The 26,782-nt window shown below is 39.3% G+C and overlaps 1 protein-coding gene across 1 annotated transcript in view; it reads right to left on the bottom strand.

The window, feature by feature from the left end:
• CDK14 (cyclin dependent kinase 14) overlaps positions 1–26,553 on the bottom strand; it is a 575,870-nt gene extending 549,317 nt beyond the window's left edge. The window contains exons 1-2 of the mRNA XM_057550063.1: positions 26,329–26,553; positions 19,529–19,560 (exon numbers count right to left, since the gene is read on the bottom strand). Coding sequence (XP_057406046.1) covers positions 19,529–19,560; positions 26,329–26,419 — 123 coding nt within the window. The 5' untranslated portion in view covers positions 26,420–26,553. The remainder of the gene's footprint in view (positions 1–19,528; positions 19,561–26,328) is intronic.
• Positions 26,554–26,782: the final 229 nt, after the last annotated feature.

Genomic DNA, 26,782 nt, shown 5'->3' with positions numbered 1-26,782 from the left:
TGGGTGGAAACTTTGATCTAAGATAAGATAGGACAGTAAAGAAGGAATTTCCTTTCAAAAAGGTAAATAAATAAACAGTATAAAATACCCAGAATGACAGGAAGAGCTTTCAGTAAAAACACACTCAGGCTAGTCTTTGCTTAGGATGTTTGGGATAATCACTACTAAGGTTAGTAAGTACTGCCACACCCCCTCACATTCCCAACTCCCCACTTAGAGAAGGAACAACCCCAGATAAAAATCCAACGCACTGATGTGCAATCTTGAATGTTTAATTTGTATGTATCTTGGGAATAAGGAGGAAAAACCAAAGATGCAAATAGAATTAACCCCAAAACACGTGCTCATGAATCACAGATTGTGTTTCTCCCATTAGAAGCTAGAGACTTCTGGGAAAAGTTACCACACTGGACAGACAGTTGTTCTAAAGGACAGTTTCAAGATAAGGACAGAAACCCCATAAGCTTTAGATGAGCAAAAACTAACCATAGGGGCAAAAAGACGTGGGTACTAAATTATTGACAAGACATAACATCTGGCCTGTACTGTTTAATTAGATGAGAAAGAATCCTTCAGGCAAATGCCACAGGATGGATGGTACTGGAGGAAGTACCTACTCTAAGTAGGAAAATCAATTTATTTGCAGCACTTTCATTTTGTTTCTCAATTAGTCCCACATCCAAGGGCTACCCTAATACACTCTTAGCATTCATTTGCAACTTAAAAGTCACTACTGAGGCCCGCGCGCCTAGAGCTGAGAAGCCCGAGCACTGCATCGAGGGGTGGCCCCCGCTCGCCACAGCTAGAGAGGGCCCGTGCGCAGCGGGGAAGACCCAACACAGCCAAAAAAATAAATAAATAAATTTATTTAAAAAAAAAAAAGTCACACAGTTCAAGTAAATGTAACTCAATCGTCATTTAAATGCAAAGAACTTTCAGTGTTCCTTTCAAAAGGCCAACAATCCAGCAGGTCCCTTCCAGTGGCTACTTCAGCCGTCGGGAAGGGGGCTGTCTAGGTCACCCCCAGTTCTGCCACTTCACCAGCCCTGGAACCCTGGGCTGGTTGCTTAACTTCTCTAAACCTTAATTTCCCCATCTGTAAAAGTAGAAATACTAATGCCAATTATGGGGAAGACTAAATAATGTGCACAAAGAAAAATCATTTAAGGGTTTGTCATTTATTTTTTCAAGTCTCATTATCAATAAATGACTGGTGGGACTTCTCTGGCAGTCCAGTGGTTAAGACTCCATGCTTCCAATGCAGGGGGCGTGGGTTTGATCCCTTGTCAGGGAACTAAGATACCCCATGCCACGCAGCAAGGCCAAAAGATTAAAAAAAAAAAAAAAAAAAAAAAAGTTTGAAAAAAAAATTTTTTTTAAATGATTGGTGAATTCCAAAACAGAGAGAGAGAAAGAAAAAAGAAATATTATGTCTGAATTATGGAAATAAATTCACCAAAAAGACCAAAAATATGTTCTCTGTTTATTCTTTCAAGCAACATTTATTCAGCACATACTAGGTGCAAAGCACTAAGCTGAATAAACGAGTATAGAGAGAGGGAGAAATGATCTCTGCTCCCAGGAACTGAACGCCCCCGTTGAGGAAATAAAAGATGATTTTAAGGACGTGAATATATGTTCAGACAACAGGTCCCAAGATCTTGATATGAAGCGCCTATGAGGGGATAACATACTGATGGGGAAAAAAAAAACCAAAAAACAATTCCTCAACACATGGGCACAGGACACACAGATAGGGACAAGGGGCCTACCCCTGCCAAGACAATGAATAGGTTCCAGGAAATATGTTGGTAACCAAGAAAAAGAACCAAATAGACATCATCAGGAGAATCTACAGGGGAGGCATCGACCCAGAAGTGAGAAAGCACGGGATGATTTTCCTTCCTCTATATAAGAGGTAATCACTGTAGATCTTTCTGGCAACTCCTGTCAACAGATGCACACTGTAGATGTGATATATGTGAGCACTGTTTCCTACTAAAACATTAGTTAGGAATGCTCACAAAAAAAAAATGCTCACAAATGGACTTCCCTGGTGGTGCAGTGGTTAAGAATCCACCTGTCAATGCAGGAGACACAGGTTCGAGCCCTGGTCCGGGAAGATCCCACATGCCACGGAGCAACTAAGCCCAGGCACCACAACAACTGAGCCTGCACTCTAGAGCCCACGAGCCACAATTACTGAAGCCTGCGTGCCACAACTACTGAGCCTGCATGCCTAGAGCCCGTGCTCCGCAACAAGAGAAGCCACCACAATGAGAAGCCCGTGTACCGCAAGGAAGAGTAGCCCCCGCTCGCCGCAACTAGAGAAAGCCCGTGCGCAGCAACAAAGACCCAACGTAGCCAAAAATTAATTAATTAATTAATTTAAAAAAAAATAATGCTCACAAATGCAGAGCCCCTGACTGTCTCCTAGAATCCCATCCACCAAAACCCATGGAGCTGACAAACCCCACCAGTGGACATTCCTTTCTGCCGGATCCAGTCAACACAGGGTCATGGCAAGGCCACTTGAGATGGGGGAGAAGGAGAGCAGTGGCAGGAGGAAGACTCGGCTTGGACTTCACAGTTTCCCCATCTTTAAAATGAGGAGGTTCCTAAAATTTGATCACTGGTGTTCCACGATAAAGTCAGCCATCATGTGACCTACAGACGTGTGAGGGCTCACGTGGAGAGAAGCATGACACAAACGCCACTGAGCATGAGGGACGCTGGCCCGCTATATGCCAAGTCTGTTATAGGATTTACAAGCGTTATCTGATTAATCATAATAACATTGCCAGGTACATGATCCTTGATGTACAGATAAGGAAAAGGAGGTGCACAAAGATTGTCTGGAGGGTGGGAGTGGGCAACCCCAGCTGGACTACAGGAGAAGTGAGATCCCAAAGCTCCTGTTCCTGTGTTTTCTCGCTCTCTACCCAGCTTCAGAGAGAGCTCAGGGTGGAGATGTGCAGCTACACAGCCCTGGAGGGCACACAGAGTAACAACCAGGACAGCCAGCACCAACCACTTGAAAATAAAAGAAATCTCGGGAAAAAACAAAATACCCAACGCATCAACCATTGAATCAAAAGTTCCTGACACTCATCCCCAAACTGGTGATCTTCGCTGATCCCCAAAACGGTGGTAGAGGTCCCACTAAAAGTTCATAAACATTTTTCAGGTTTCTAAAAATACCCTGCGCGAACAGCAACATCTTGCAGGACACACTTGTGGCTTTCATCACAGAAACATTTAATGTACAGACTTTTAAGACCAAAGGAATGTCAAGAAGATAACGAATAGAAAGGCATCTCTCGATCTTTCAAAAATAATTGTAAGAATTCCTCAATACAACCTTCAAGTAATTAAACATAATTGGCAGTTCTCTAACACAGAAGGCTTAAAAAAGTCACCAACAAAACTATGACATGTATCTGAGAACCCTTTGATTATTAAATATCTAGAGAAGTAGAAATAATCACTATCTTATGCTCATTAAATTTTTTTATTTTGAAAAGACACTCATCTGAGACCTAAGAAAAATGATAGCCTTCATTTAGAAAGTTACAAGCATCAAGAGGAAAAAAAAAACTGATAAAATCATTCCATGTAATACTGGAAAGGAAGAGATAAAAAAATTATTTGCAGATGACATGATTATATACCAAGAAAACCCAAAGGAAACCTCTGAAAAATAGTGGAGCTAACACAGTTGAGTAAAATAACAAAACGCAAAATAAACATGTCGAAATCTACAGGAGCAAAGCAGAAACAAGAGAAATTCATTCTCATCCTTAATTAGCAATTATTTTCTAAAAGATGTCTCACAATAGCATTACTGACAAATAAAAAAAGCAGGTCATAAAAATTTTTAAACTACAATACTTTATGAAGAGACCTTTAGCTTTAAAAAAAGGCTTAAACGATAGTAAGAATATCCTATGTTCCGGGATGAAAAAAAAAACTGTAAACTTATGGAAAGGATATTTTTTAATAGCATTGAAAGAAAACTTTTTACTAAATGTACAACTTAAGTTTTTAAACTTCAATTTTTTTATATCATCTGTATTTTTTTACTTTTTCATTAACGACCAGGTGTTATTTTACAATGTAAAAATATAACAGTGTTAGAATTAATAACAATAAAAATACCAAAGTTTTCAAATGCAATCTTTGAGTTTTGAGGCTGTATTCTAATCAAATTTCCAGTTTTCTTAAACCCCTAAATATGTGTCAATTGAGTTATTAGAAATCAGTTTAACACGACTGAGCAGCCAGGCACAAAGAAACAGGAAAAAACTACGTTTCATTTCTTTCCCTTCCTTTAGTCTCAAGATAAATGTCATTTGAAGTTTAAAAACAAAAGATAGGTGTTACAACAAGGATCAGCGCATCATACTAGTCACTGGCCTCAGAGGTGAAATGCCCAATGGAAGTGGAAACTAGTTAGAGGCTCTCACATGTGAGTTAAATGGTCCCCAAACAAACAGCAGGAAGGGCTGGCAAATACATTCATTTTAAAAGTAAATATTAACTTAATGAGCTTGCTGACCGGAAAACTGATACTGCTCTCTTGAGATTTTCACTTCCCTGCTCCTTCTCATCTAAAAAGAAAAAAATACTAACAAGGCACCCATTCTTCTATTTCTGAGCCCACTGACAAGTACCAGAGAAGAATCTAAAAATCACTCTTTATGTCTGTGCCCACAAAACTTCCCAACTTGACTGGTTGTAAAAGCAGAAAGACAAAGTAAATCAAACAATATACGTGCCACAACTAGTCCATGAAACGCAGTAGGGATCATAAGGAAGTTCAGGTCTTTTTTTAGGGGCCATAATTCTGCTGTCCCATTGCAGAACCAGGGCCAATCATTATAAAGCATCTGTCTTGCTTGCCTGCCTGCCTCTTTGCCCTTCTTCTGCCCTTACCTGCACCAGTCACGCACCAGAAAAGAATCATGTCCGTCACAGTGGAAGGGTGGCACACGCAGCCACGAAGGTCACTACATTGACTGGACCTAGTGCATGGATTGTGAAAAAGCTCAGGGCAAAAAAAGTCCAGTGGCTGGCAGCTAGGCCATTTGCTTCAGAGAAGATGGAGCTGACTGTCCCCACAAAGATCAAGCAGTTTCAGGATAAAAAGGAAAAAAAGAAAACACAATGATATTGGAAGCATAAGGAAGAGGAGAAAGAAAGAAATGGTCTGTTTCTTTTCTCAGCACCCACCCTACCAATAAAAAGGAATAAGAAGCATTCAATGTCTCTCTCCATGCCCACCTACAAGCTTTTTTTTTTCTTACTAAGATATAACTATTGAAAAGATCTGCCTGTTTCCTCTATATTTTTAGCCTTCACAAACATTTCAGTTGTCACAATATGAAATAAAAATGAAGCTAGAGTCGCTTCACATGAGCGAGCTAATAATCCAAGCGTATACATAGCCAGGACTTGAAGTAAAGAAATGAATTTCTCATCTGTCACTTTCTGTTCAATATTAACTTTTTACCTTGTTTAAGGAAGGCAATGTACACCCATTGAAAGATGTCCTGACATTATGTTCTGAACATGCCAGTTAAAACACATACCAGCATCACTCTCATAATGCCTCCCAGCTCCAACCAACCTGTAGGCAGGCTGGTTGGTGATCCAGGGTACCTCATCCAACAGTTAACCTTCCATAACCTTCACTGTGGGCAGTGCCCTAATGTCTAACTGGAAATTTGTATTAAACGACCAAGGATCAAGCCTGTATCTCAAAACAATTCCACCCAATCCCCATCCATATCCAGATAAAAACGGCAATACAAGCACAGTTTTAACATAAGCATGAAACTGAAATCTAAAATGTAAAGAGTAATTGAGAGAAGAGACCTCCTGGATCTCACACTAACCAACCACGTTCTCTTTGGCAACTTATTTAATCTGCCTGGATGGACCTCAGTTCCCTCTCTGTAAAATGAGTATAACTTGGCTCAAAAATGACATAGCTCCACTGAAGGAATCTTTTAGGTTCACTCACTCTTGTGCATTATTAGGAAAACCATTCATCTATTAGAATTACCACCAAACATCAGTTGCATCTTTGTAAGAACGCTGGGTCCTTTCTCCATCTACCTGCCATACACCACACCATACCACCCGTGTATTGTTTCTCCCTTCTCCTGGGAAGCAGCCTAGTAAAATGCCAAGCACACACTGGAGTCAGAGTGACTAGACTGGAATCGCGGATTAATCGGCTTTCTAGCTGAGGGGCTTTGAGCAAGTCACCACTTCAATGAACCTCAATTTCCATATTATCCTTCTGTTGTTTTTCCTTTTTTCAGATGTTTCCCCCACGCAGAGGAAATATGTTTTACAAAGCTGAGATCATACTTATATACAATGGTTGCTTTCACTTAACATTGTAATTTTTATTTTTTTGCTTTTTAATATTTTATAAATTTTCTGCAATGTGCATACTTACTTTTCTTAATAGCAAATATTCAAATTATTCAATGAAAAATATGTAATTGTGATAGGAAGGGAAAATTCTGAAACAGAAAAAAAGTCCAGGGTGATGTCAATATGCTGTGTTGCCTGAAAAAAAATATTCAAATGGAGATAAACATGTGTGTGTGTGCGCGCGCATGTGTGTGTATATAATAACATAATAAGTGAAAGAAAAGGAATGCTTTTCTTTAGATACTAAAAGTGAATCACCCAAAACTGTGGTCATCCAATTAATGTCATTCACATGGGTTTTAAGATTTTTATCTTCTAATAACTGTAGAAAAAGTAATGTAAAGGCAGACTTGTGTATCTTGCAAAGTACATATTTATTTATCTTTTCCTTTTATGACCAAAGCACCTTTTTGTTGTACATGTAACACACCATTTAGATAAAGTAATGCAAACCTCTGGGGGAAAGTTCTGAGCTAAATTAGGGCACCTGGGGACAGGCCATATGTTACCAAGCTTTCTGCACACCTGAACCCCAATATCTAATGACCCAAGGATGCTAATTTATAAAATTAAATAGTCTGCCTTTTAGGAGAAGAGAATCAAGCACTGCAGAACATTCTCCACCATATTCATTTGAAGACAATATAAGGAGAGCTATAGAGCTGAAGAAGATTTAAAATAAATGAGCAACTATAACACAAAAGATGTTGTAATTCATGCCCTGAATGACTATTACTAACATACAATTTTATCTCATCAATCTTACCTCTTCTTTACCTATAATGTTTTTAATTAATGCAATTTCCATTAAAATTGAAAAATAATCATTACTCTTATTCATTTTTATCTGTTGTAGAATATTATCTACCTAGCCCCTTCTTTGTTAAACATTTCTTTATCACTGTCTGAGTTTTTCTTTTAGCTAAAATACCTAAAAAATAAATGTGATATTAAGAAATATACAATCGTAGAACTAGGACTATATTTTCGGAACCAAAAATCAGGATGCGTGATCTGAAATCAAGAGCTGTTCAAAAAAATTCAGACTGCATGTGATTGTACCAATATCCATCTTCAACTCACTTCTAATAGTTAGTAATAGATATGTTAGAAGAGTGGTTCTCAATCATTTTTATCATCAAACCCACTTGCAGGATATGACACACTGTCAAAAAATAACCTGTGCTAAGCTAACTGCAGCAGCAATATTCTTAAGGTGTGTGATTTGGGGTAGGGGGAAGAAACCTGCATCAAAATCTTCATTCAGGGAGCATTTAGAAAACGTCCACCCTCCACGCCATCACTGTTTTATAGAGCGGGTGCAATTCCCTATTTTGAAAATCGTTTAAAATAGAACAAATAATGCTCTGAGGTAACTAAGTTATGGCCATAGCCCAGCCTTAAGGCAAGGAACAGACTAGAGGAACATACTTCATTTTGTTTCCACCAAGACATATGTCATGGGTGATCATTTCATACTTGGTACATCACCATGGGCAAACTCTGGAATATGCCAAATTCCTGGTACTCTAACTGCAACTCAGCCCCTTTCTTTCCCACTCAAGAAAACATATCAAAACACAATTGAGAGACTGACATCAATCTGCTCTATTTTTTTTTAAAGGAAATGATTTGCATACTTCAATATTTCAGCTGATGGAACACAGAGTTGTAACAATGTGTTTGACGCAGGCTAGGCTACACTGAATATGAAGATACGTTCTAGACATCACACTTTATAGACATCTCACATGAGGGTATCCATAGATTGAGAAAACACAATCAACAGATTGAAAAACACATGGAATTGATGACTCCAAGAGCCTTCCACGTTCTCGGTCCAATTCCAAGTCCCTTTCAATACTTAAAAGTCTGATTTGCCAGGCTGGAAAAAACTATCAGTGGAAAGTCAAATAAGTACTCTACCTGATACAATTTACGCTGAGTATACAATTACATGTTGAAGCAGTTTTTTCTACTTTATTTTAACTATATGGCCATGAAAGCCTTAAAAAAGTTTTCCCCCACACATTCATTAGCATGCATATAAGATTTAATATTATGGAATTTAGAATTTAGAGTAGCTATTTAAAAGACACAAGAAAAAACTATTAACCTCATTATTAAAAATTAAGCATATAATGTTGCGGTGCAAGACAGTGAAACACTGTAGTAAAGAGTACTGTCATACTTTCAGATAACAAAAAAATACATATTTTTAAGAAAATCCCCAGGCTCATATGCTGGGCAGGAAGGAAGGAAGGAAGGGAGGGAGGGAGGGACAGAGGAAGGGAGGGAAGAAGGAGGGAGGAAGGGAAGAGGAGAGAAAGAGAGGGAGGGAAGAGGAGAGAGAGGGGGGCAGGGAGAGGAAGAGGAGGAGAGAGGGAAAGAAAGGGAGAGAGGAAGGAAGGAGGGAGGAAAAGAAAGAAGGGAGGAAGGCAGAAAAAAGTAAAAGAGAAAATAAAATTTAGAAACTAAATAAAGAACTGAAGAATAAGCAGAACCAACTTTATATATTGAAAATAAGATAGATTCAGAAGGAAAAAGTGAGTATTCCTTCAATTAGTGTCTTTACATGGGAAGAGCTCCTTCAGGAAGCCTGACATTGATGCATTCTGGAGAAATCAAGCTTGCAAAATTAAGAGCATTTTGCTGGTTCCAATTTTTGGTAACTGTGCCTTTTGTAAATTTTATGACACAGAGAATAAGAAGAGTTAAGTGTGTTTTGAACTATAAAAAAATATTTAATAAATGTATCCCTCAGAGAAGGATCATTTAGAAAGGAATGTCTGTCACAATGCCCTAAAGGTCAGCACACTCCAGATCAACTGGAGACCACGATTCCAGTCCTCAGAGAAGCCTCACCCCCCGACTTAGCTGATTTCAATGATCATTATGGCTCCATGAAAAACGGGCCATTTCAAACACAACCAAGCAATTTAAGGATTTGAGGATTATGAATCAGTGACTCAATTTCAGTCAGAAGGAAAATGGGTGTATGTGCTGCCTATAGCTGGATTCATTTTGTACCTGTTGAAGAAAATCCTAAGTACTTGGGTTATATAGGGAGACTTCCTAAGCCAAAGGTCAGCTTTCTGCAAATGAATTCAAACATGCAAATGAAAGCACTGCCTGGAAGGAAACACCAGCCACCTTACAGGAGAGACTTCCTACACTCTAATGGGCCTACTTGTCAGGATATGCACTACCCACAAGAGAGACAGGACGCTACTCAATGCTCTCAACTTCCGTAATATTCTGTCTTTGGGGAATGAAGAATATAAATGTGACTAATTCTCCCAAATGTCATACATTTTGCATTTTGTGACATGTACCTCCTCTCTGAATCTTTACAGCACTACCCAGACATTCTAGCCACTGTCTGAGACTAGATATAATTATGGTAATTATGTCTACCATAATTAGGGAGAGGGTAAATGTGATCAAACATGTATAGAAAGGAAAAACTGAAGCATAGAAAGTTTTAAGAATCAGAAAATTTCAACTAAATTTCCAAAGAGAGAATTAAGGAGGAAGTGAGGTTCTTTCTCAGCCATCCAAAATGTTGAATTTTAAATATAAAGACTTACCAGATTACTGGCATGATCAGAGAACAGTCTGTTAATTTCTAGACCTCTTTCATGCGATAGGTTCATATCATCCAGGGTTGGCAAACATCACCATGGTAAGAGTAAAATAGAATATAAAGTAATGTAAAATCTTACTATAAAGAGAAAGTGAGATTGAATCTGTGCCCAGGCCCAACGCTGCAAGATGATAGGAGCTGGTCAACCTGCGAATGCCAGCGCGATGAAATCTTGTGAGTCTGACTAGATTATGAGAGTCAGGTTCTGAGCATATCCAGAGACTAACATAAAACAGACATCAATACAGTTGTCCCTCAGTATCAGCATGGATGCTCAAGACCCTTATATAAAATGGCATAGTATTTGCACATAACCTACACACATTTTTCCGTATACTTTATATTTTTTATACATCTTTATTGGAGTATAATTGCTTCACAATGCTGTGCTAGTTTCTGTTGTACAACAAAGTGAATCAGCCATATACATACATATATCCCCATATCTTCTCCCTCTTATGCCTCCCACCCACCCTCCCTAGCCCACCCCTCTGAGTCTTCGCAAAGCACCAAGCTGATCTCCCTGTGCTACACTGCTGCTTCCCACTAGCTATCTATTTTACATTTGGTAGTGTATATATGTCAATGCTACTCTCACTTACCCCCCAGCTTCCCTTTCTTTCCCCGTTAAATCATCTGTAGATTACTTATAATACCTAATACAATGTAAATGATATGTAAATAGTTGTAAATATAATGTAAACATTATGTAAATAGTTGTAAATACAATGTAAATGTTATATAAATAGTTGCCACCATGCAACAAATTCAAGTTTTGCTTTTTGGAACTTTCTGGAATTTTTTTCCAAATATTTTCAATCTAAGGTTGGTTGAATCCATGGACACAAAAGCCACCGATAGGGAGGGCTGACTGTAAACACCTGATGTACAAATCTCTGATTAGAAAAGGATAATGACAAGAAAGATGTTTTGGGAAGGCTGGAGTGGAGGACTGAGAGATGGAACAGTAAGACGAATTAAAAGGTTATTGGGATACAACAGGTAAAAGCGATAAAGTCCTGAACTGAAGTGGTGGCAGCTGGAATGATGACAAAGGTATTAAAATAAGAGATGACTGTTTGATAAGGGTGGAAAGGTAGGCGAGAGATGAGAGATGGATGACGAAAGGCCTTGAAAGCCAAGCTAGGAATTTAGACTTGACCCTGCAGCTGACAGGGAGTTGTTTTTTTTTGTTTTTTTAAAATTTTTATTGGAGTATAATTGCTTTACAATGTTGTGTTAGTTTCTGCTGTACAACAAAGTGAATCAGCTATACGTATACATATATCCCCTCTTTTTTGGATTTCCTTCCCATTTAGGTCACCACACAGTAGAGCATTGAGTAGAGTTCCCTGACAGGGAGCTTTTAAAGTATTACGCAGGAGAATAGCACGATTTGTATTTCAGTTCCGTCATTCTGTTGGAATAGGAGGCAAGCTGTAGGCAGGAACGCCAGTTAGAACACTACCGCAGTCCAGACAAGAGAGGCTGAATGTGCACTTCAGCAGTGGGAATGGGCATGACGGAGGGAACAAGAACTAAGCCAAAGCTTGGACGTGGGGCTTGAAGGAACATTTAGGATGGTGTCAGGTTTTTGCCTTGAAAAATCATGTGGCTGTGAAAGCCAATCACTGAGATAGGAGAGAGAAAAGGTGCATGTTTAGAGAATACAGGAATTAGTAATACAGATGACCCTTGAACAACTCAGTGGTTAGGGATGCCAAACCTCCGTGCAGTCAAAAATTTGAGTATAACTTTACAGCCGGCCCTCTGTATCCACAGCTATGCATCCACAGATTCAACCAACTGCATTTGTTGAAAACTAATCCACGTATGAGCCAACCTGCATAGTTCAAATGCATGTTGTTCAAGGGTCAACTGTATTTTTTATTTATTTGTTTGTTTATTTATTTATTTTTGGTTGCACAGGGTCTTCGTTGCTGCACGCGGGCGTTCTCTAGTTGTGGCAAGCAGGGGCCACTCTTCGTTGTGGTGCGCAGGCTTCTCATTGCAGTGGCTTCTCTTGTTGCAGAGCATGGGCTCTAGGCACGCAGGCTTCAGCAGTTGTGGCACACGGGCTCAGTAGTTGTGGCTTGTGGGCTCTAGAGCGCAGGCTCAGTAGTTGCACCCCACGGGCTCTAGAGTGCAGGCTCAGTAGTTGTGGCACACGGGCTTAGTTGGCCGCGGCATGAGGGATCTTCCTGGACCAGGGCTCAAACCTGTGTCCCCTGCATTGGCAGGCGGATTCTTCACTGTGCCACCAGGGAAGTCCCAAGGGTCAACTGTTTTTTGTATGCACTGAAATCAAGGTGACTATAAGATACAGAGGCAGAAACATCTGATGGGCAGCTAGATATCTAGGTTTGGAGTTCAGAACAGAAAGGTGAGTCATCCACGCTGACGTGAGTATAATAACAGAGCAGCCAAAACCAAGGGACAGACAAACTACTCAAGGAGAGCGTGAAAAAATGATCACAGAGCACAGGGGTTTCCATTACGATGGAAGAGACAGGGAAGACTTAACCATGCTCAGAGCCTCGGCTGAAATACCTGTAAAGGGGAAGAGACAGGAAACGTAGATAAGAAAGGAAAGAATCAATTACACAAGCTTCTGGAGTGGAAAGGAGGGAAAGGAATCAAGAGGATAGGAGGAGGAACCAGACGAGCAGAGGAAAAAAGACACATCCTCCTCTCAGGGAAAAAAAAGAAGTATGATTAGAGCAAATAAGGTATATATGTAGGCAAGGCGCTGATGTGTAATATTATTAAGTGTTCTAAGAAGGTGAAGGCTGTTATCAGTTGAATTGTATCTACCAAAAATTCCTATGTTTAAGTCTTAAGTTACCCCAGTACCTCTGAATGTGATCTTATTTGGAAACAGGATCATTGCAGATACAATTAGTTAAATAAAGATGAGGTCATACTGGAGTAGGGTAAGCCCCTAATTCAATATGATTGATGTCCTTATAAAAAGGGGAAATTTGGATACACAGACACTCACTGAGTGAAGATGATGTGAAAACACATGGAGAAGATAGCCATCTACAAGCTAAGGGAAGAGGCCTGAAATAGATCCTTCCCTCATAGCCCTCAGAAGGAACCAAACCTGCCAACACTTTGATTTCGGACTTCTGGCCTACAGAATTGTGAGACAATAAATGTCTATTGTTTAAGCCACCTAGTCTGTGGTATTTTTCTATGGCAACTCTAGCAAATTAATAGAGAGGAAAAGTCATCTAGTAAAGGAAGGAGGGGTGGAGGAGGGTGGCTAGAATGTTTGAAGGAGGTGGAAATGTTTCAGCAGGAAACAGCCCAGCCACACAGTGCAAGACTGTGCACAGTTGCCTCGGGTTCCAGCAAAGGCTGGAAATGATAAATTTATTTGCAGAGTGATTTCCTCAAGCAGCTTTTGGCAGCCACTGGGTAAAAAAGGAAAAGATGCCAGGTCAAAATCAAGAGCTGGCAGAGTAGATTACAAGCAAAGTACAAAGGGGTAAGGCCATTGAGGATACTGTCAAGGGAGTGATATACCATGAGTGAACAGAAAAGGAAACAAAGGAGGGAGGATGGGTTGTGGGACGGAAGAATGGGACAGGGCAGGCAGAGGAGGGGTCCTCTGGAAACTGGAAGCCAGCAAAGAAGAGACAGAGGGAGTATAACAGGAGCAAGAGGGCTAAGGAATGACTGTTACTGATATTTAATATTTTAGATGAGGAAGTCAGGGAAGTCTGAAGCTGGAACACTGTATACAACAAATACATTATTCACAAGACACTGAGGCCTCCAGTGATGAAGACAGTTACAGTGAGAAAAGACTGCAACAGATTCCACCACCCTCAAAAGATGGAAAAGAATGACCAGGAATATCCCCAAATCATATTTGTACCTAACCCTTAGACTCTGGTTCTCATAATAATCACTGCCGTATTTACCATCTTGGGTATTAGAGTTATCTCTTTATACAAAATAACAAAGAGGGACATGGACTAGAAACTGAGCTCAATGCACATTGCCCCCATCTATCTCCCAATCTGGGTGAATCCGTGGATGTGGAACCCCAGATATAGAGGGACGACTGTAAAGTTCTGCGTGGATTTTTGACTGTGTGGGGGGGTCAGTGCCCCTCACCTTCACATTGTTCAAGGGTCAACTTTATGCAGAGACTAAACAACATGCTACTGAACAACCAATGGATCAATGAGAAAAGCAAAAGTGAAATAAAAAAATACCTTGAGACAAACAAAAAAGAAAATACAACATATCAAAACTTATGTGATGCAGAAAAGGCAGTTATAAAAGGGAAGGTGGGGAGGGGGAAGGGTAAGCTGGGATGAAGTGATAGAGTGGCATGGACTTATATATACTACTAAATGTAAAATAGATAGCTAGTCGGAAGCAGCCTCATAGCTCAGGGAGATCAGCTTGGTGCTTTGTGACCACCTAGAGGGGTGGGATAGGGAGGGTGGGAGGGAGGGAGACACAAGAGGGAAGAGATATGGGGATATATATATATGTATAGCTGATTCACTTTGTTATAAAGCAGAAACTAACACACCATTGTAAAGCAATTATACTCCAATAAAGATGTTAAAAAAAAACAAGGCAAGGATGGCCCTTTTCACCACTCTTATTCAACACAGTACTGAAAGTCCTAACCAGAGCAATTAGGCAAGAAAAAGAAATAAAAAGCATTAATTGGAAAGTAAGTAAAGCTGTCACTATTTGCAGATGACATAATGCTAGATATGGAAAACTCTAAAGACTCCACCAAAAAACTGTTAGAAGTAATAAATGAATTCAGCAATGTTGCAGGATACAAAATCAATGTCCAGAAATCTGTTGTTTCTATATACAAATAATGAACTATCAGAAAGAGAAATTAAGAAAACAATCCCATTTACAATTGCATCAAAAATTAAAAATACTGAGGAATAAATTTAACTAAGGAGGTGAAAAGACCTGTACACTGATAACTATAAGACACTGATGAAAGAAATAAATGGAAAGATATTCTATGCTCATGATTGGAAGAATTAATATTGTTAAAATGTCCATATCACCCAAAGCAATCAATGGACTCAAATTCCATTGGCATTTCTCACAGAAATAGTATGAACAATTCTAAAATTTTTATGGAACCACAAAAGACCCTGAATAGCCAAAGTAATCTTGAGAAAGAAGAACAAAACTGGAGGTATCATGCCCCCTGATTTCAAACTACATTACAAAGCTATAGTAATCAAAACAGTATGGCAGAAAAAGAGCCACATAGATCAACGGAACAGAACAGAGAGCCCAGAAATCAACCCACACATATATGGTCAATTAATGTACATCAAAGGAGCCAAGAATATACAGTGAGGAAAGGACAGTCTCTTCAATAAATAGTGTTGGGAAAACTGGCCAACTACATGGAAAAGAATGAAACTGGACCCTGATCTTATACCATACATAAAAACTAACTCAAACTGATTAAAGACTTAATATAAGACCTGAAACCATAAAACTTCTAGATGAAAACATAGGCAGTAAGTTCCTTGACATTAGTCTTTACAGTAATTTTTGGATTTGACACCAAAAGGAATAAAAGCAAATAAAAACAAGTGGGACTACATCAAACTAAATAGCTTCTGCACAGCAAAGGAAAACATCAACAAGGCAATTGGATTGTTGAATTTACCAGCAAAGGAAACCATCAACAAGGCAACTGGATTGTTGAAAGGAATGAAAAGGCAATCCACTGAATGAGAGAAAATATTTGCAAATCGTGTATCCAAAAGGGATCAATATCCAAAATATATGAAGACCTTATACAACTTAATGGCAAAAATCAATCCTATTAAAAAATGTGCAGAGAATCTGAATAAACACTTTTCTAAAGAAGACATACAGATGACCAACAGATGTAATGCAGGGCGCTGTGACTATAGTTAATAATACTGTTCTGCATATTTGAAAGCTGCTAAGAGAGTAGATCTTAAAAGTGCTCATCACAAGAAAAAAAATGCTGTAACTATGTATAGTGACAGACGTGAACTAGACTTATTGTGGTGATCATTTTGCAGTATATACAAATATCGAATCATTACTGAAACTAATATAATGTATTATACTTTAATAAAGAAAGAAGGAAGGTAAGGAGGGTGAGAGAGAGGGAGGGAGGGAAGGAAAAGGAAAAATAAATAAATAGTTCTTTCAAACAGGTCCATATTTCTTTTTCTCCTCTGTTCAAAGTCAAACATTTACATACACCTAGAGAAATCCTCTACATGAGTCAGGAAATAGCAACTACACTCCCTCTCCAGGCACTCTGGAGAAAGCCACTCCTTGAGATAAGGAGCCCTCCAGCTCATAAATACTGAGTAAGGAGTTGCCACACCTCCATGCATATCTAAGAAGCTGACCCAGACTCCAGATTCCAAGACTCAAATCTTAACTGGATTCCAATGGACTGTAAGGTCCTCCAACTCCCACAGGAAAAGCGGAAGACCATGAAACGAATTCAAGAAAACATCTACCATTATAATATGAAGATGATCACAGAAGAACTCAGTGACTTCCTGTTCATATAATCACAGATCTAGTACTCATTTCTGATCTTGGTAAAATTGTAATTTTATGTTGATTGTTTTGTATCCTGCATTTAAAGACAGAAAGCAACTTGAAGGTCATAGTTTTACTGATTGGTTTTACAAATGAGAAAACTAAGTCTTGGGTAAAGTAAATGACCTGCACAAATAGCTAGGAAGTGGCAAATGAGAATCCACATTGGCTGACCCTGGGATGAACACTCTCTTTTCATTTGCAACAGATATTCACTCATATTCAATAGATATTTATTGAATGTTAACCATGTGCAAGACATGGAGGGACTACAAAGCAGAACGCAGGCAGTCATTCTCTCAAGGAATCTAAAAAATGGTGTGCTTTAGACAATATTTTTACAGTTTTAATATGCAAATCATCACATCAAGTCTTACATGGAATTTAAGTGGAATATCTGAAAGTAATTCTCCTCATAGATCTAATACTTAATTTTGAACTTAATCTTTCCATCCTCCTTTCAGCCCTTCAGCTACAGAAGGCAGATGTCACGGTAAGAGCATCGGTGATGATGGTGATGACAAAGACAAGGACAATGACAAGACCAAATATAAGACATTTACTATGTGCCAGTGACTATTCTGGTACCTCTATACACTTAGCTTGTCTAATCCTCCCAATAACCTTAGAAGGGAGGTACTATTGCACCTCTGTTTTATAAAAAGCCTGGGGAAAGGAAGTCGATTGCCCTTGAGAGGGTGGTTGAGTTGGGGTTTACACTCAAGCATGTCTTTACTAAGACTGTCTCCCAGGCTCCTGGCCCTGGGCCTTCCCTGATTAACTGAAAATTACCTGTCTCCCCGCCCCCGGACCTCAGTGCCTTCACCTTTGAAATGCTGAAATCGGCCACATGATTTCCAGTGTCCCTTCCAGATAGAACATTCTGTGATTTAATGACTTAAGGTATTTAACCAATCTCTTTCCTTTAGCAGAGGAAGGAAAACACTTTATAAAAGCTAAGGATAATTTTGCCCCAAATTACAAAATCCAGGCCTTCAGCTTTGCAGAAGTTTGGGGGTAAGGGAGGGCAGGTAGTTACGGGTTTGACTCATACATTCTTAACTTCCATCTAGGTTCCAGCCTCAGGTGTTTTTGAAAGCTGATGCCACAGCCGCGTGGCAGAATAACATACAATCATTAATGGTGATGTTTAGACAAGACAAAAGGTTTTTTAAATTCCTAATAATGATTAGGAGTCATCTGTAAAAACATGCAAAAATATACTATAGGTTAAAAGAAAAAAGTAGGATATAATACATGGGCTATAGTTTGGGGGGGTTGTTTTTGTTTGTTTTTTACATGAGGAAAGAGGCAAGAAGGACATTCAACAGTGGTTGTAATTGGATAATAGGATTTGGGAGTTTTTTTCTTTTCCTTTTCCTTATTTTATTTAATGTAAACTCAAATTACCTCCATAATTAGAGGGGAGACTTCTCCTTATGAAGAGAGAAAAGGTGCCCAATATTCTCACATTGATTTCTTCTGAGAAGAAAGAAAATACTCTCCTAAAAACATCTCAGTAACACTGCAGAAATTCCAGAAATACAGGTTTAGAGGGGAACATCATTATTACCCACTAGAGATGGGAAAGAAAAGACTCCTTTATTGCTTCAGGTCTAGAATCACTACGTTTCACAGGATGTTTCAGGAATGCTGGCAGGGGAAGTTGCTCTGGAGTCCAGGGACACACAGCTTTGCAGAGCTGGACCCGGGGGAAAAAAGAACAGGTGCAGCAGACAAAGCAGCAGACCATGAGAGCCAAATGTCGTGGGCCCCGTCCAGAAATCCCGGTCTGGAGCAGGTTCCCCCTGAGTGCTCTTGCCCTGCACCACAGCCAGCCACATGGCCAAGGGGACTTTCCATGAGCACAAATGTCCTTTCCTCTCTGAAGCACTGCAGCAGAGGCAGGACAGGTAGCGTACTTCATGCAATCTGCAACTGCTAAAACAAATCAAACCACAACCAAACTAATCTATGCTTTCATCAGGCTGCAGAATAAGCACATTGTGTAGATACATCTGTGTTCATACATAAACACTCAATATATATACATATACATATATATATATATATATATATATATATATATATATATATATATATATGTGGCCCAGTTTACAACACAGATCAGTGACTGTGGCTTTGGATGGTGACAATCAAACACTTCACTCTACAGCACTCTTGAGAACATTCTGTAAACACATTATTTCTCTGGTGATTCCCACTGATACTACCAAAAACTCAGGAAAAGAGTACAATTGAAAAATCATATTCAGAATGTTATTAATTTCATAGGAACCCTCTGCCTTTCTTGAACAGGCTTTTTTGCTACTTGGTGGCAAGTAGATAAAGACAGATCTGATATACAAAGAATAGGAGAAGTGGAACAGGAAAAGTCAGCTCCTCCTTTGGGAGTCTGACAGACAATATGTGGCGTCACCATCGCATCATACCCTAGTTCAGAGGAGGGCTGCAAGGGAGCCGTGGAGCCCAACTTGCCAGCAGCTCCAGACATGCCCTGAGTACACACATCACACTGGGCTTCACCAGCACTACCAACATCAGGAAAGCAGCAAAACAAAGGCCTGTGGGTGCCTTTTGTTTATTAATTTCAAAAGATACATTTCTGTTGATTGATACCAAAATTCAATTTGAACGGTTATTTAAAACCGGAAAATAACATAATGTAACTAAATAAAGTGATGCCATGGCTTGTTTTTTGTTTTAAGGCATTTTTTTGTTTGTTTGTTTCTAAGTGCAAAGTTGGCACCTACTGACTTTACCTGGCCGTAATTAAATACTTCTAACATTAGATAAAGAAATTTAACCTACCTCATCAAAGGTGGTGTCGTCTTTCTTCAAAGCTATAAAATAAAAGGGGAAAGGAAACAGTTATTGTGAAACATCTCAAAGAGACTAAGTATCTAAGTTCTAAAAAACAGAACAAAAACCCAAAGCAGTATGGTGTTTTCATTTCAAAAAGTAAAATCGTACCCCAACCTGAATAACAATGTTATGATACAAATGTGAAAACTGCAAATGAGGGAGAGAATTGCACAGCACGCATCTTTGTGAGACACTTTCGTAAATATATAAATGGAACTATCCTCCCAGCTGTGGAAAGGAAGTATGCATATCTTTCCTCTATTTCTTCTTTAGTAGGAAAATGTTTTAATGAAAGTATTAAAGAATCAAAAAGTAATCTTAAAAAAATTTCCCCTTAAACTTCTGGTGTTTGCTGGTCTATCATTATACATGGTGGCTGGACCTCCCAAACCAGTTGTCAGGAAGACATCCACTCTGCACAGTGCCCGGAATGAGATTTTCATACTGAGAGAAGTTTAAGTTCGATGATGAAAGATCAAGCGTGTAAAATAAGCACTGCAGAAACATAATTCAAACAGTTTCAACATGATAACTTTTCTAACAAAGTATCACCAAAGGAAACAGTACATGTGGAATATTTTATAGGTACTAGCAAATACTTAAAATTTATTTTAAATATTCATGACTTCAGAATTGAAATTTTATTACTCTAAAGAGAAAGAGAAGTATTTCATACATATAGTTGGCAAACAGCTAGTTCCTTAAACTCTACAATTATTTAGAATGTTTCAGATTAAGGAGAATGCACAAAGGAGTGAATTTAGCTGAAAACACAGGTTGGAGAAATGTTTCAGAGGTACAGAATTGTGCATAAATGCTTACTGGTCTATACTGGATAGTTCTATTCAGAATAGAAGTGCTTGGGTAGCTCTTACTTGGAAAGCTATGTTCTGACCAAAGCAATGGAAAACAAATTGTTTTGTCAGTTAAGCTCTGAGAGAAGTTCTGTGCCTAAACTGAAGCCATCACGTCAAAGCTTATATTATACTGTCTAGCAATCTTGCAAAGGTTCTTTTCTGTGTGTCATACTATAAATTTGTCTTTTTAAAACATCAAGAAGTCTGTGGTTGTGGTGATGAGTTAAGGCAGAAAAGGGTAGGTCAAGGGAGATAAAATGTTTCTCAAAGTCTAATTCTTAGTCTTCCCCTTTTGCCTAAGAAACTGATCTTGTAATAGTTTTCTCTGCTTCCTTTATTAGAGAACCATTTCTTCCGAATGGAAAATAAAAAGACAGACCTTTGTCCCAGTTTCAAATGGTTTATCTTGCATTCAATTACTCACCCATATTACATAATGTATTTGACTTAATTTATATTAAATCTAAAATAACCTACTTTGGGGAATTCCCTGGTGGTCCAGTGTTTAGGACTCCACGCTTTCACTGCCAAGGGCACAGGTTCAATCCCTGATGGAGGAACTAAGATCCCGCAAACTGCTTGGCGTGGCCAAATAAATAAATAAGATAAAATAACCTACTTGTATAGAAAGGTAGAAGATCCTAGGTGATTCTTAATGGTGACATTTTTAATTCACAATATAAAACTTTTAATCCAGAAGACTTTCTTTAAATATCAGTCAACAATGTTACTAGACTATACCCCTCACTCTCTCAACCCAAGGCGTGTCCTTTAATTAACATACTTGACTAGTGATTCCTTTATCAAATATTAGTGACCTACGTAAATATAAACAAGTTGTTCCATCTAAAAAAAAACAATTTTTTGGAATAAGAAATGATTAGCTCATTGATTTCAAATACAAAGTGAATTATTGTACAGCCTCATATCTCACTCATTTAACAAACATTAAGGTAAAACACATTACGTTGTTGCCATGCAAAGTGCAGAGCTACAGCAGCAAGCTTATCATTCACAGCACAGACGTTTAAATATATCTTCTTTACTTGGGACATGATAAAAGTTCTAGAGATTTAGCCATGGGTTTTCCTAAGCAAAGCAACCAGTAAGAACTACAGTTGATACCTTCTCTCAGGGAATTGCAAACAAGGAACGAAGACCCTCAAGTTGAGAGATGACGAGAGTAGAAACTAGAATGTCTTTAACACCCAGACTGCACTATTTCCCTCTTGCCACCTAAGTCCTGCCAATTCCTCCAACATTCTGGATAAAGGAGTGGGATCTGTTGGTAGAAAGGAAAGGAGGAAATAGAAGGGTCGTTGCAGGTGTATTTCCTAAGATATAAAGAGCAGGAAGCCAGATTATCTCCCCTGTACACTATTCTCAAGCCCAGGACAACAGAGGGGAGAATATTTTAAGACCAAGAAGGCTACCCTTTCATTGAACCCTTCATTGCTAAATTGACACCTTGCATAGTTTCTTTTAAATAGTGTATCCTTTCCCTGAACAGCAGTCAGTGGTAACAAAAAAGACCAATTAAAGATGTCTTTGCCAAATATTTATCAGGTCATTGATGAATAAACTCTGACCTAGACAAGCACACAACATCTCGTTATTGATTACATTCTCTGATTGTCATTAATCATTCATGTAAATACAAACCCACAATTGTCTTCAAGGATATCATGGAATAACAAGCATATTACATTTTTCTGGGTTAACAAAGGGGCATATATTAAGCCATCTAAGATAATCAGATATTCTATTCAGTCCTCTGCTCAGACGTTGCTCCCTCCAGAAGTCTTTCCATGATCTCACCAAGACTAAAATGGTATCCCCTCCTATGTTCTTCAACAGCAAATTATGTTAATCTTCATGGTAGAATTTGTCCATGCTCATTCATTGGCCTGTCTTCTCTTAAAGTCCTTGAGGACAGGAACCAGTGACAATGGTCATTGAATCTGAATGCCAGCACAATATCTAGCACATAGGAGGTACTCCATAATTATTGGCAGAATTAATGAGTTGCACTTCAATGGCAAAAGGATAGCATCTTACCCTTTGAGATACACTAAAGTTTTGGCATATGAAAACCATGTACTATTCTCTCTTATGAAAGAATCATAAATTCCATTTCACAGTTTTCAAATTAAAATCTTTTGAAACTACATTGGGAGAGGATATGGTACAATAGTTAAATTTTGCCTCTGAACCTTTAACCTTACATTTTTCTTTTTGACAGAATGGATTTATCAGGTGACAGCTGGACTCTAAAATTACACTCCTACAGAACAAGGTAACAAATCCCCAAATTCAGTGTAACCACAGCCTCTTCTTTTTATTCAGTTATCTCACAAACTGCATCTTTCAAAGAAATGGTATACGTAGGGTTCATCTCGTATATCGCAGAGTATAAACTTCCTTTCTCTAGAAGATCATCCAACTAAGTGTGAAGAAATGCATTCAAATGAATATGAAGAAATGTCAGTTCCACCTTAATCTTACACGGGATATTACAGAAAGCCTTTCTCCTTCTAGGCAATCATTCAAAAATAAAAAAGAAACAAGGAAAGAAAAGAGGAAATGAATTTTAATATAAATTTTTTAAACAATTAAGTTCCCATTTGTCTTTGTTTATGCTAACTTAAACTTTTTTTTAAAAAAGCGTGAGACAACTATAGTAATTCCTAATAAGTGAAAACACTGACACTATTTAGCAGAAAACCATAAATACTCACTCCTGAAATCAATGGATGACTTTGAAATTCAATTACACCCATCTTATAAAAGAACCATAGCTGTGTTATAGTCACTCCCTGGCAGGTGTAGTAAATTAGAGTGCTATGGCTTGAAAGCCAATGTGTTTTATTAGACCTTTTATAATATAGTAATCTCAGATCAACTGTATTTGAGGTGGGCAGTGACAAAGTTGGCCTGATCTTTCATGTGTGAGTAAATTAAACATTAGCATTGTCGCTTTTATATAGTTAGAATTATTATTATTAATCTTTTATAATAATGAATTATTAATGAATATCACAGACTTTCAAAAATTGTCCTCATTTTCTATAGATGATCACTAATTTTTCATGGCTAAACAATGATACTGTATATATTACCATATAACAAACTACACTTCTGAATCATACTAAAAAAGCAAAATAAAGTCAGTATGTTTATTTCAAAAGCTGGAGTAGATTGGTTAAAGGGAATGAATATACTGAGATGTTGGATTACTCAGCAGGAATAAACCATTCACTCTTTGATCTCCTCATGAAGTACCAACGAAGAAATGAGGAAGACAGGAGATAAACAGAGAAATCAGAAGGAATAGTAACAGCCTCCAGTATTGATCTTCACCATGTGACAGATATTGCACTAGATATTTTATGTATTTTATCTGATCTAATCTTCACAACAACCTTAAGGAAACTGACAGATAAGGACTCTAGGATCTAAGGAAATTCTGCTAGCTGTTGCCCAAGGCACACAGCAGGCAAGGAAAATGGGATTCGAACCCAGATCAGCCTAACTCCAAAACCCATCCTGCTTTCAGGTTAGCTACACTGTAAAGTCAGTGGCCACTTCTCTTATTTCTCTTGCTTTCCACCTAGAAGATCCATACGTCAGCATGTTGTACTCACCAATAATGATAATAACACATTATGAACATCTATTGAGTCTTTATTCCATACAACACAGGACATCATATGCATTATTTCACTAAGTGCCAATAACAAAACTGACTTGAAAAACTGAAGCTCAGAAGGTGAGGGACCTGTCCAAGGTCACTTCACCGCAAGCGGCAACACCAGAAGTCCTAGTCCATCCGACACACTGCCCACTCCTTTAAATCTATGCACTACGTAATCCCACAGTAAAGCCTCAATTCAACAGCCTCCAGCACCTTAAAAATCCTCAAATAATCAGATTGATTTCATGCTTTTTGATTTTACAAATAAAACTTCAAAAAATACAAAGATAACAAAGACTTATTTTCTGTAATGCTACTCTAATGAATGTCTTGAGCTTGTTATACAATCATAATCACTTAAAACCTCTTTATCTCCTTTTACAGTATTCCGGAATGAGATCTGCTATTGGAATCATGACCCTCCATCAATACAAGACATAATCAGTTATGATCACTTCACTGTACTGTTTCTGAAAGGGAGGAAGTAAAATCTACTAGAACTTAGAAGACATTTTAACAAGAGTTGTAATCAGAAGGAGTTTCACATCACTAAATCTCTGTAAGCTAGAAAATCCAATTAACTATAATACCCCATTTGCCAGCATTGTAGTTAATCTAAATTTTACTGATTGTTGATCAAAACCTTGAAATTACCTAAACATAAGGAATTTTTATATTAATGTCCTTGGTTTCTTACTGAGATTCAATTGCAATGAATTATTTAACACAAAACTGGAAGAGTTCCAACAGAGTCATTAGCATTAGTAAATATACAGTTAATGCCTTATAGAACAGGGCTTAATGGACTCCAGAACCCGCCTCTGTGATAGTTTGGGTCAGGGGCTGAAACATCCTCCTTAATAAAGCACAGCGACTCAACACCTTGCTTTCTCACACTCTTCTTGGCTTCAAACTTCATTTGAATGCAGGGGCTCTTCATACACATCCCTAACTCCTAAGAGTAAAATTGCAAATATCCCATACACAAAGTAAATAAAACCAGGGCTAAATATTGGTTTCACACCATAACTTTATAGTCATCTTGGGAAAGATTATGTATACCAATACTGAATTTTCAGTTAAAAGACAACAAAGAAAAGTAGGCTAAACATTTTTTTGACTTGAGGAAAGTTTGCATATTTCACGATGCACTTAATACAATGATTTTTAAATGAATGGATGGAAGGACAAGGACAATACTCATATGCACTCCAGGGTTTTATTTTAAGGAATTAAGCACCTTATGCTTAATTTCCATTAACACCTTCATTAACATGGATGACATGTTAAACAAGTGAAACAAAGGCTAGAGGCTTCTTAGGGACTCTGAGGGGTTATTTTGTACGATTTTCTTGCTGAAAGCAGTTACCTGTGTAAATGAAAGTTAAGATGTTAGAGAAGATAGCTACCGTCTTAAGGTTAAAAGGGGTTTTTATGGCCAACCCTAGAAATCTAACCACCCATTCCACGTGACACTGTTGTCACCTTGTTATAGTCCGTGACATGGATTTATTCTTAAATGTCCTAAACATTTCTCGGTCGGTTATCTGTCGGTCAATTGGTTGGCTGAGTTAAAGACAATAGCCCTGGTCTAGTAAATGGAAGAACTTTGGGAGACTTACTCCTAAATGTTCAGACAAGTTCACGGCGCGAATTTCTCTGCAGCAATGGAAAGATTCAGAGGACTCGAGACTGACTGAACGCCCAAATCTCGCTTTCGAGGACCCGAAGTACCGAACAAAAGGTCCCAAGGTATCTGTCCCACTTCTCTTTAGGTTGGATGTGTTAAACAATACCAAGTTACAAACTCAACATTTCACCAATTTCCAAAGCTAAATTATTGACTGAACACCCAAAACCAAAGCCTGCGTGCAAAAAAATAGGTGACCCAGGCGGCCGCGCCGCCTGTCCCCGGCGGGCGCGAAAGCAGGAGCGCTAGTGGCGAGGAGAGGGAACCCAAATTGTAGGCTTAAGATCATGCACAAATGAACCCTCAGGTCCTGAGGGAAAGAGGTGTCTCTCCTTTTTGTCGTCGCCCTCCCGCAGGTCCCGGGCACTGTTCCCTCCACCCTCCGCGCGCAGCGCCCCCCACGCCAGTCCCGGGTGGCCGCTGCACCGCTAGTGCCAGAAGCGCGGGGCCGAGGGCGCGGGCATGGGGGCGCCGGGCCGGGTGCCCGGGACAGCACGCCACTCACCAATGCGGCTGAAACTATCCGACAAAGTTCTCCGCAACTTCTTCATCTTGCCAATCTTCTCGGGCGGCTGCGGCTCAATGAGGTCGCACATCTGGGCGACACGGGGCTCGACCAACTTCCCCAAACTGGTCCACAGCGAGCGCAGACAACGGCGAGGACGCGCGGCGCGGCGAAGGCGGCGCCGCCTCCTCCTCCTCCTCCTCCTCCTCCTCCTCCTCCTCCTCAACCTCCTCCTCCACCTCCTCCTCCGGCCGCGAGGCGACGCGCAGGGCTGGGGAGGCGAGCGGTGAGAGGCAGGCTGCACTCCGGCCTGGGCCGCGGCTGGACGAGCGGGGGCGTTCTACGTGGTGCCGGGGGCGGCCGCGATCGCCGCCGCTGTGGTGGCCTTGCGCCGCGCCGCCGCCGCCGCCGCCCGGCTCATTTTCCCTCCTTTGTAACCGAGAGAAGCGCGGCC

Source organism: Balaenoptera acutorostrata, chromosome 7 (assembly GCF_949987535.1).
Source record: "Balaenoptera acutorostrata chromosome 7, mBalAcu1.1, whole genome shotgun sequence".
NCBI classification, from domain to species: domain Eukaryota; kingdom Metazoa; phylum Chordata; class Mammalia; order Artiodactyla; family Balaenopteridae; genus Balaenoptera; species Balaenoptera acutorostrata.
This window is presented reverse-complemented; position numbering and strand designations above follow the sequence as displayed.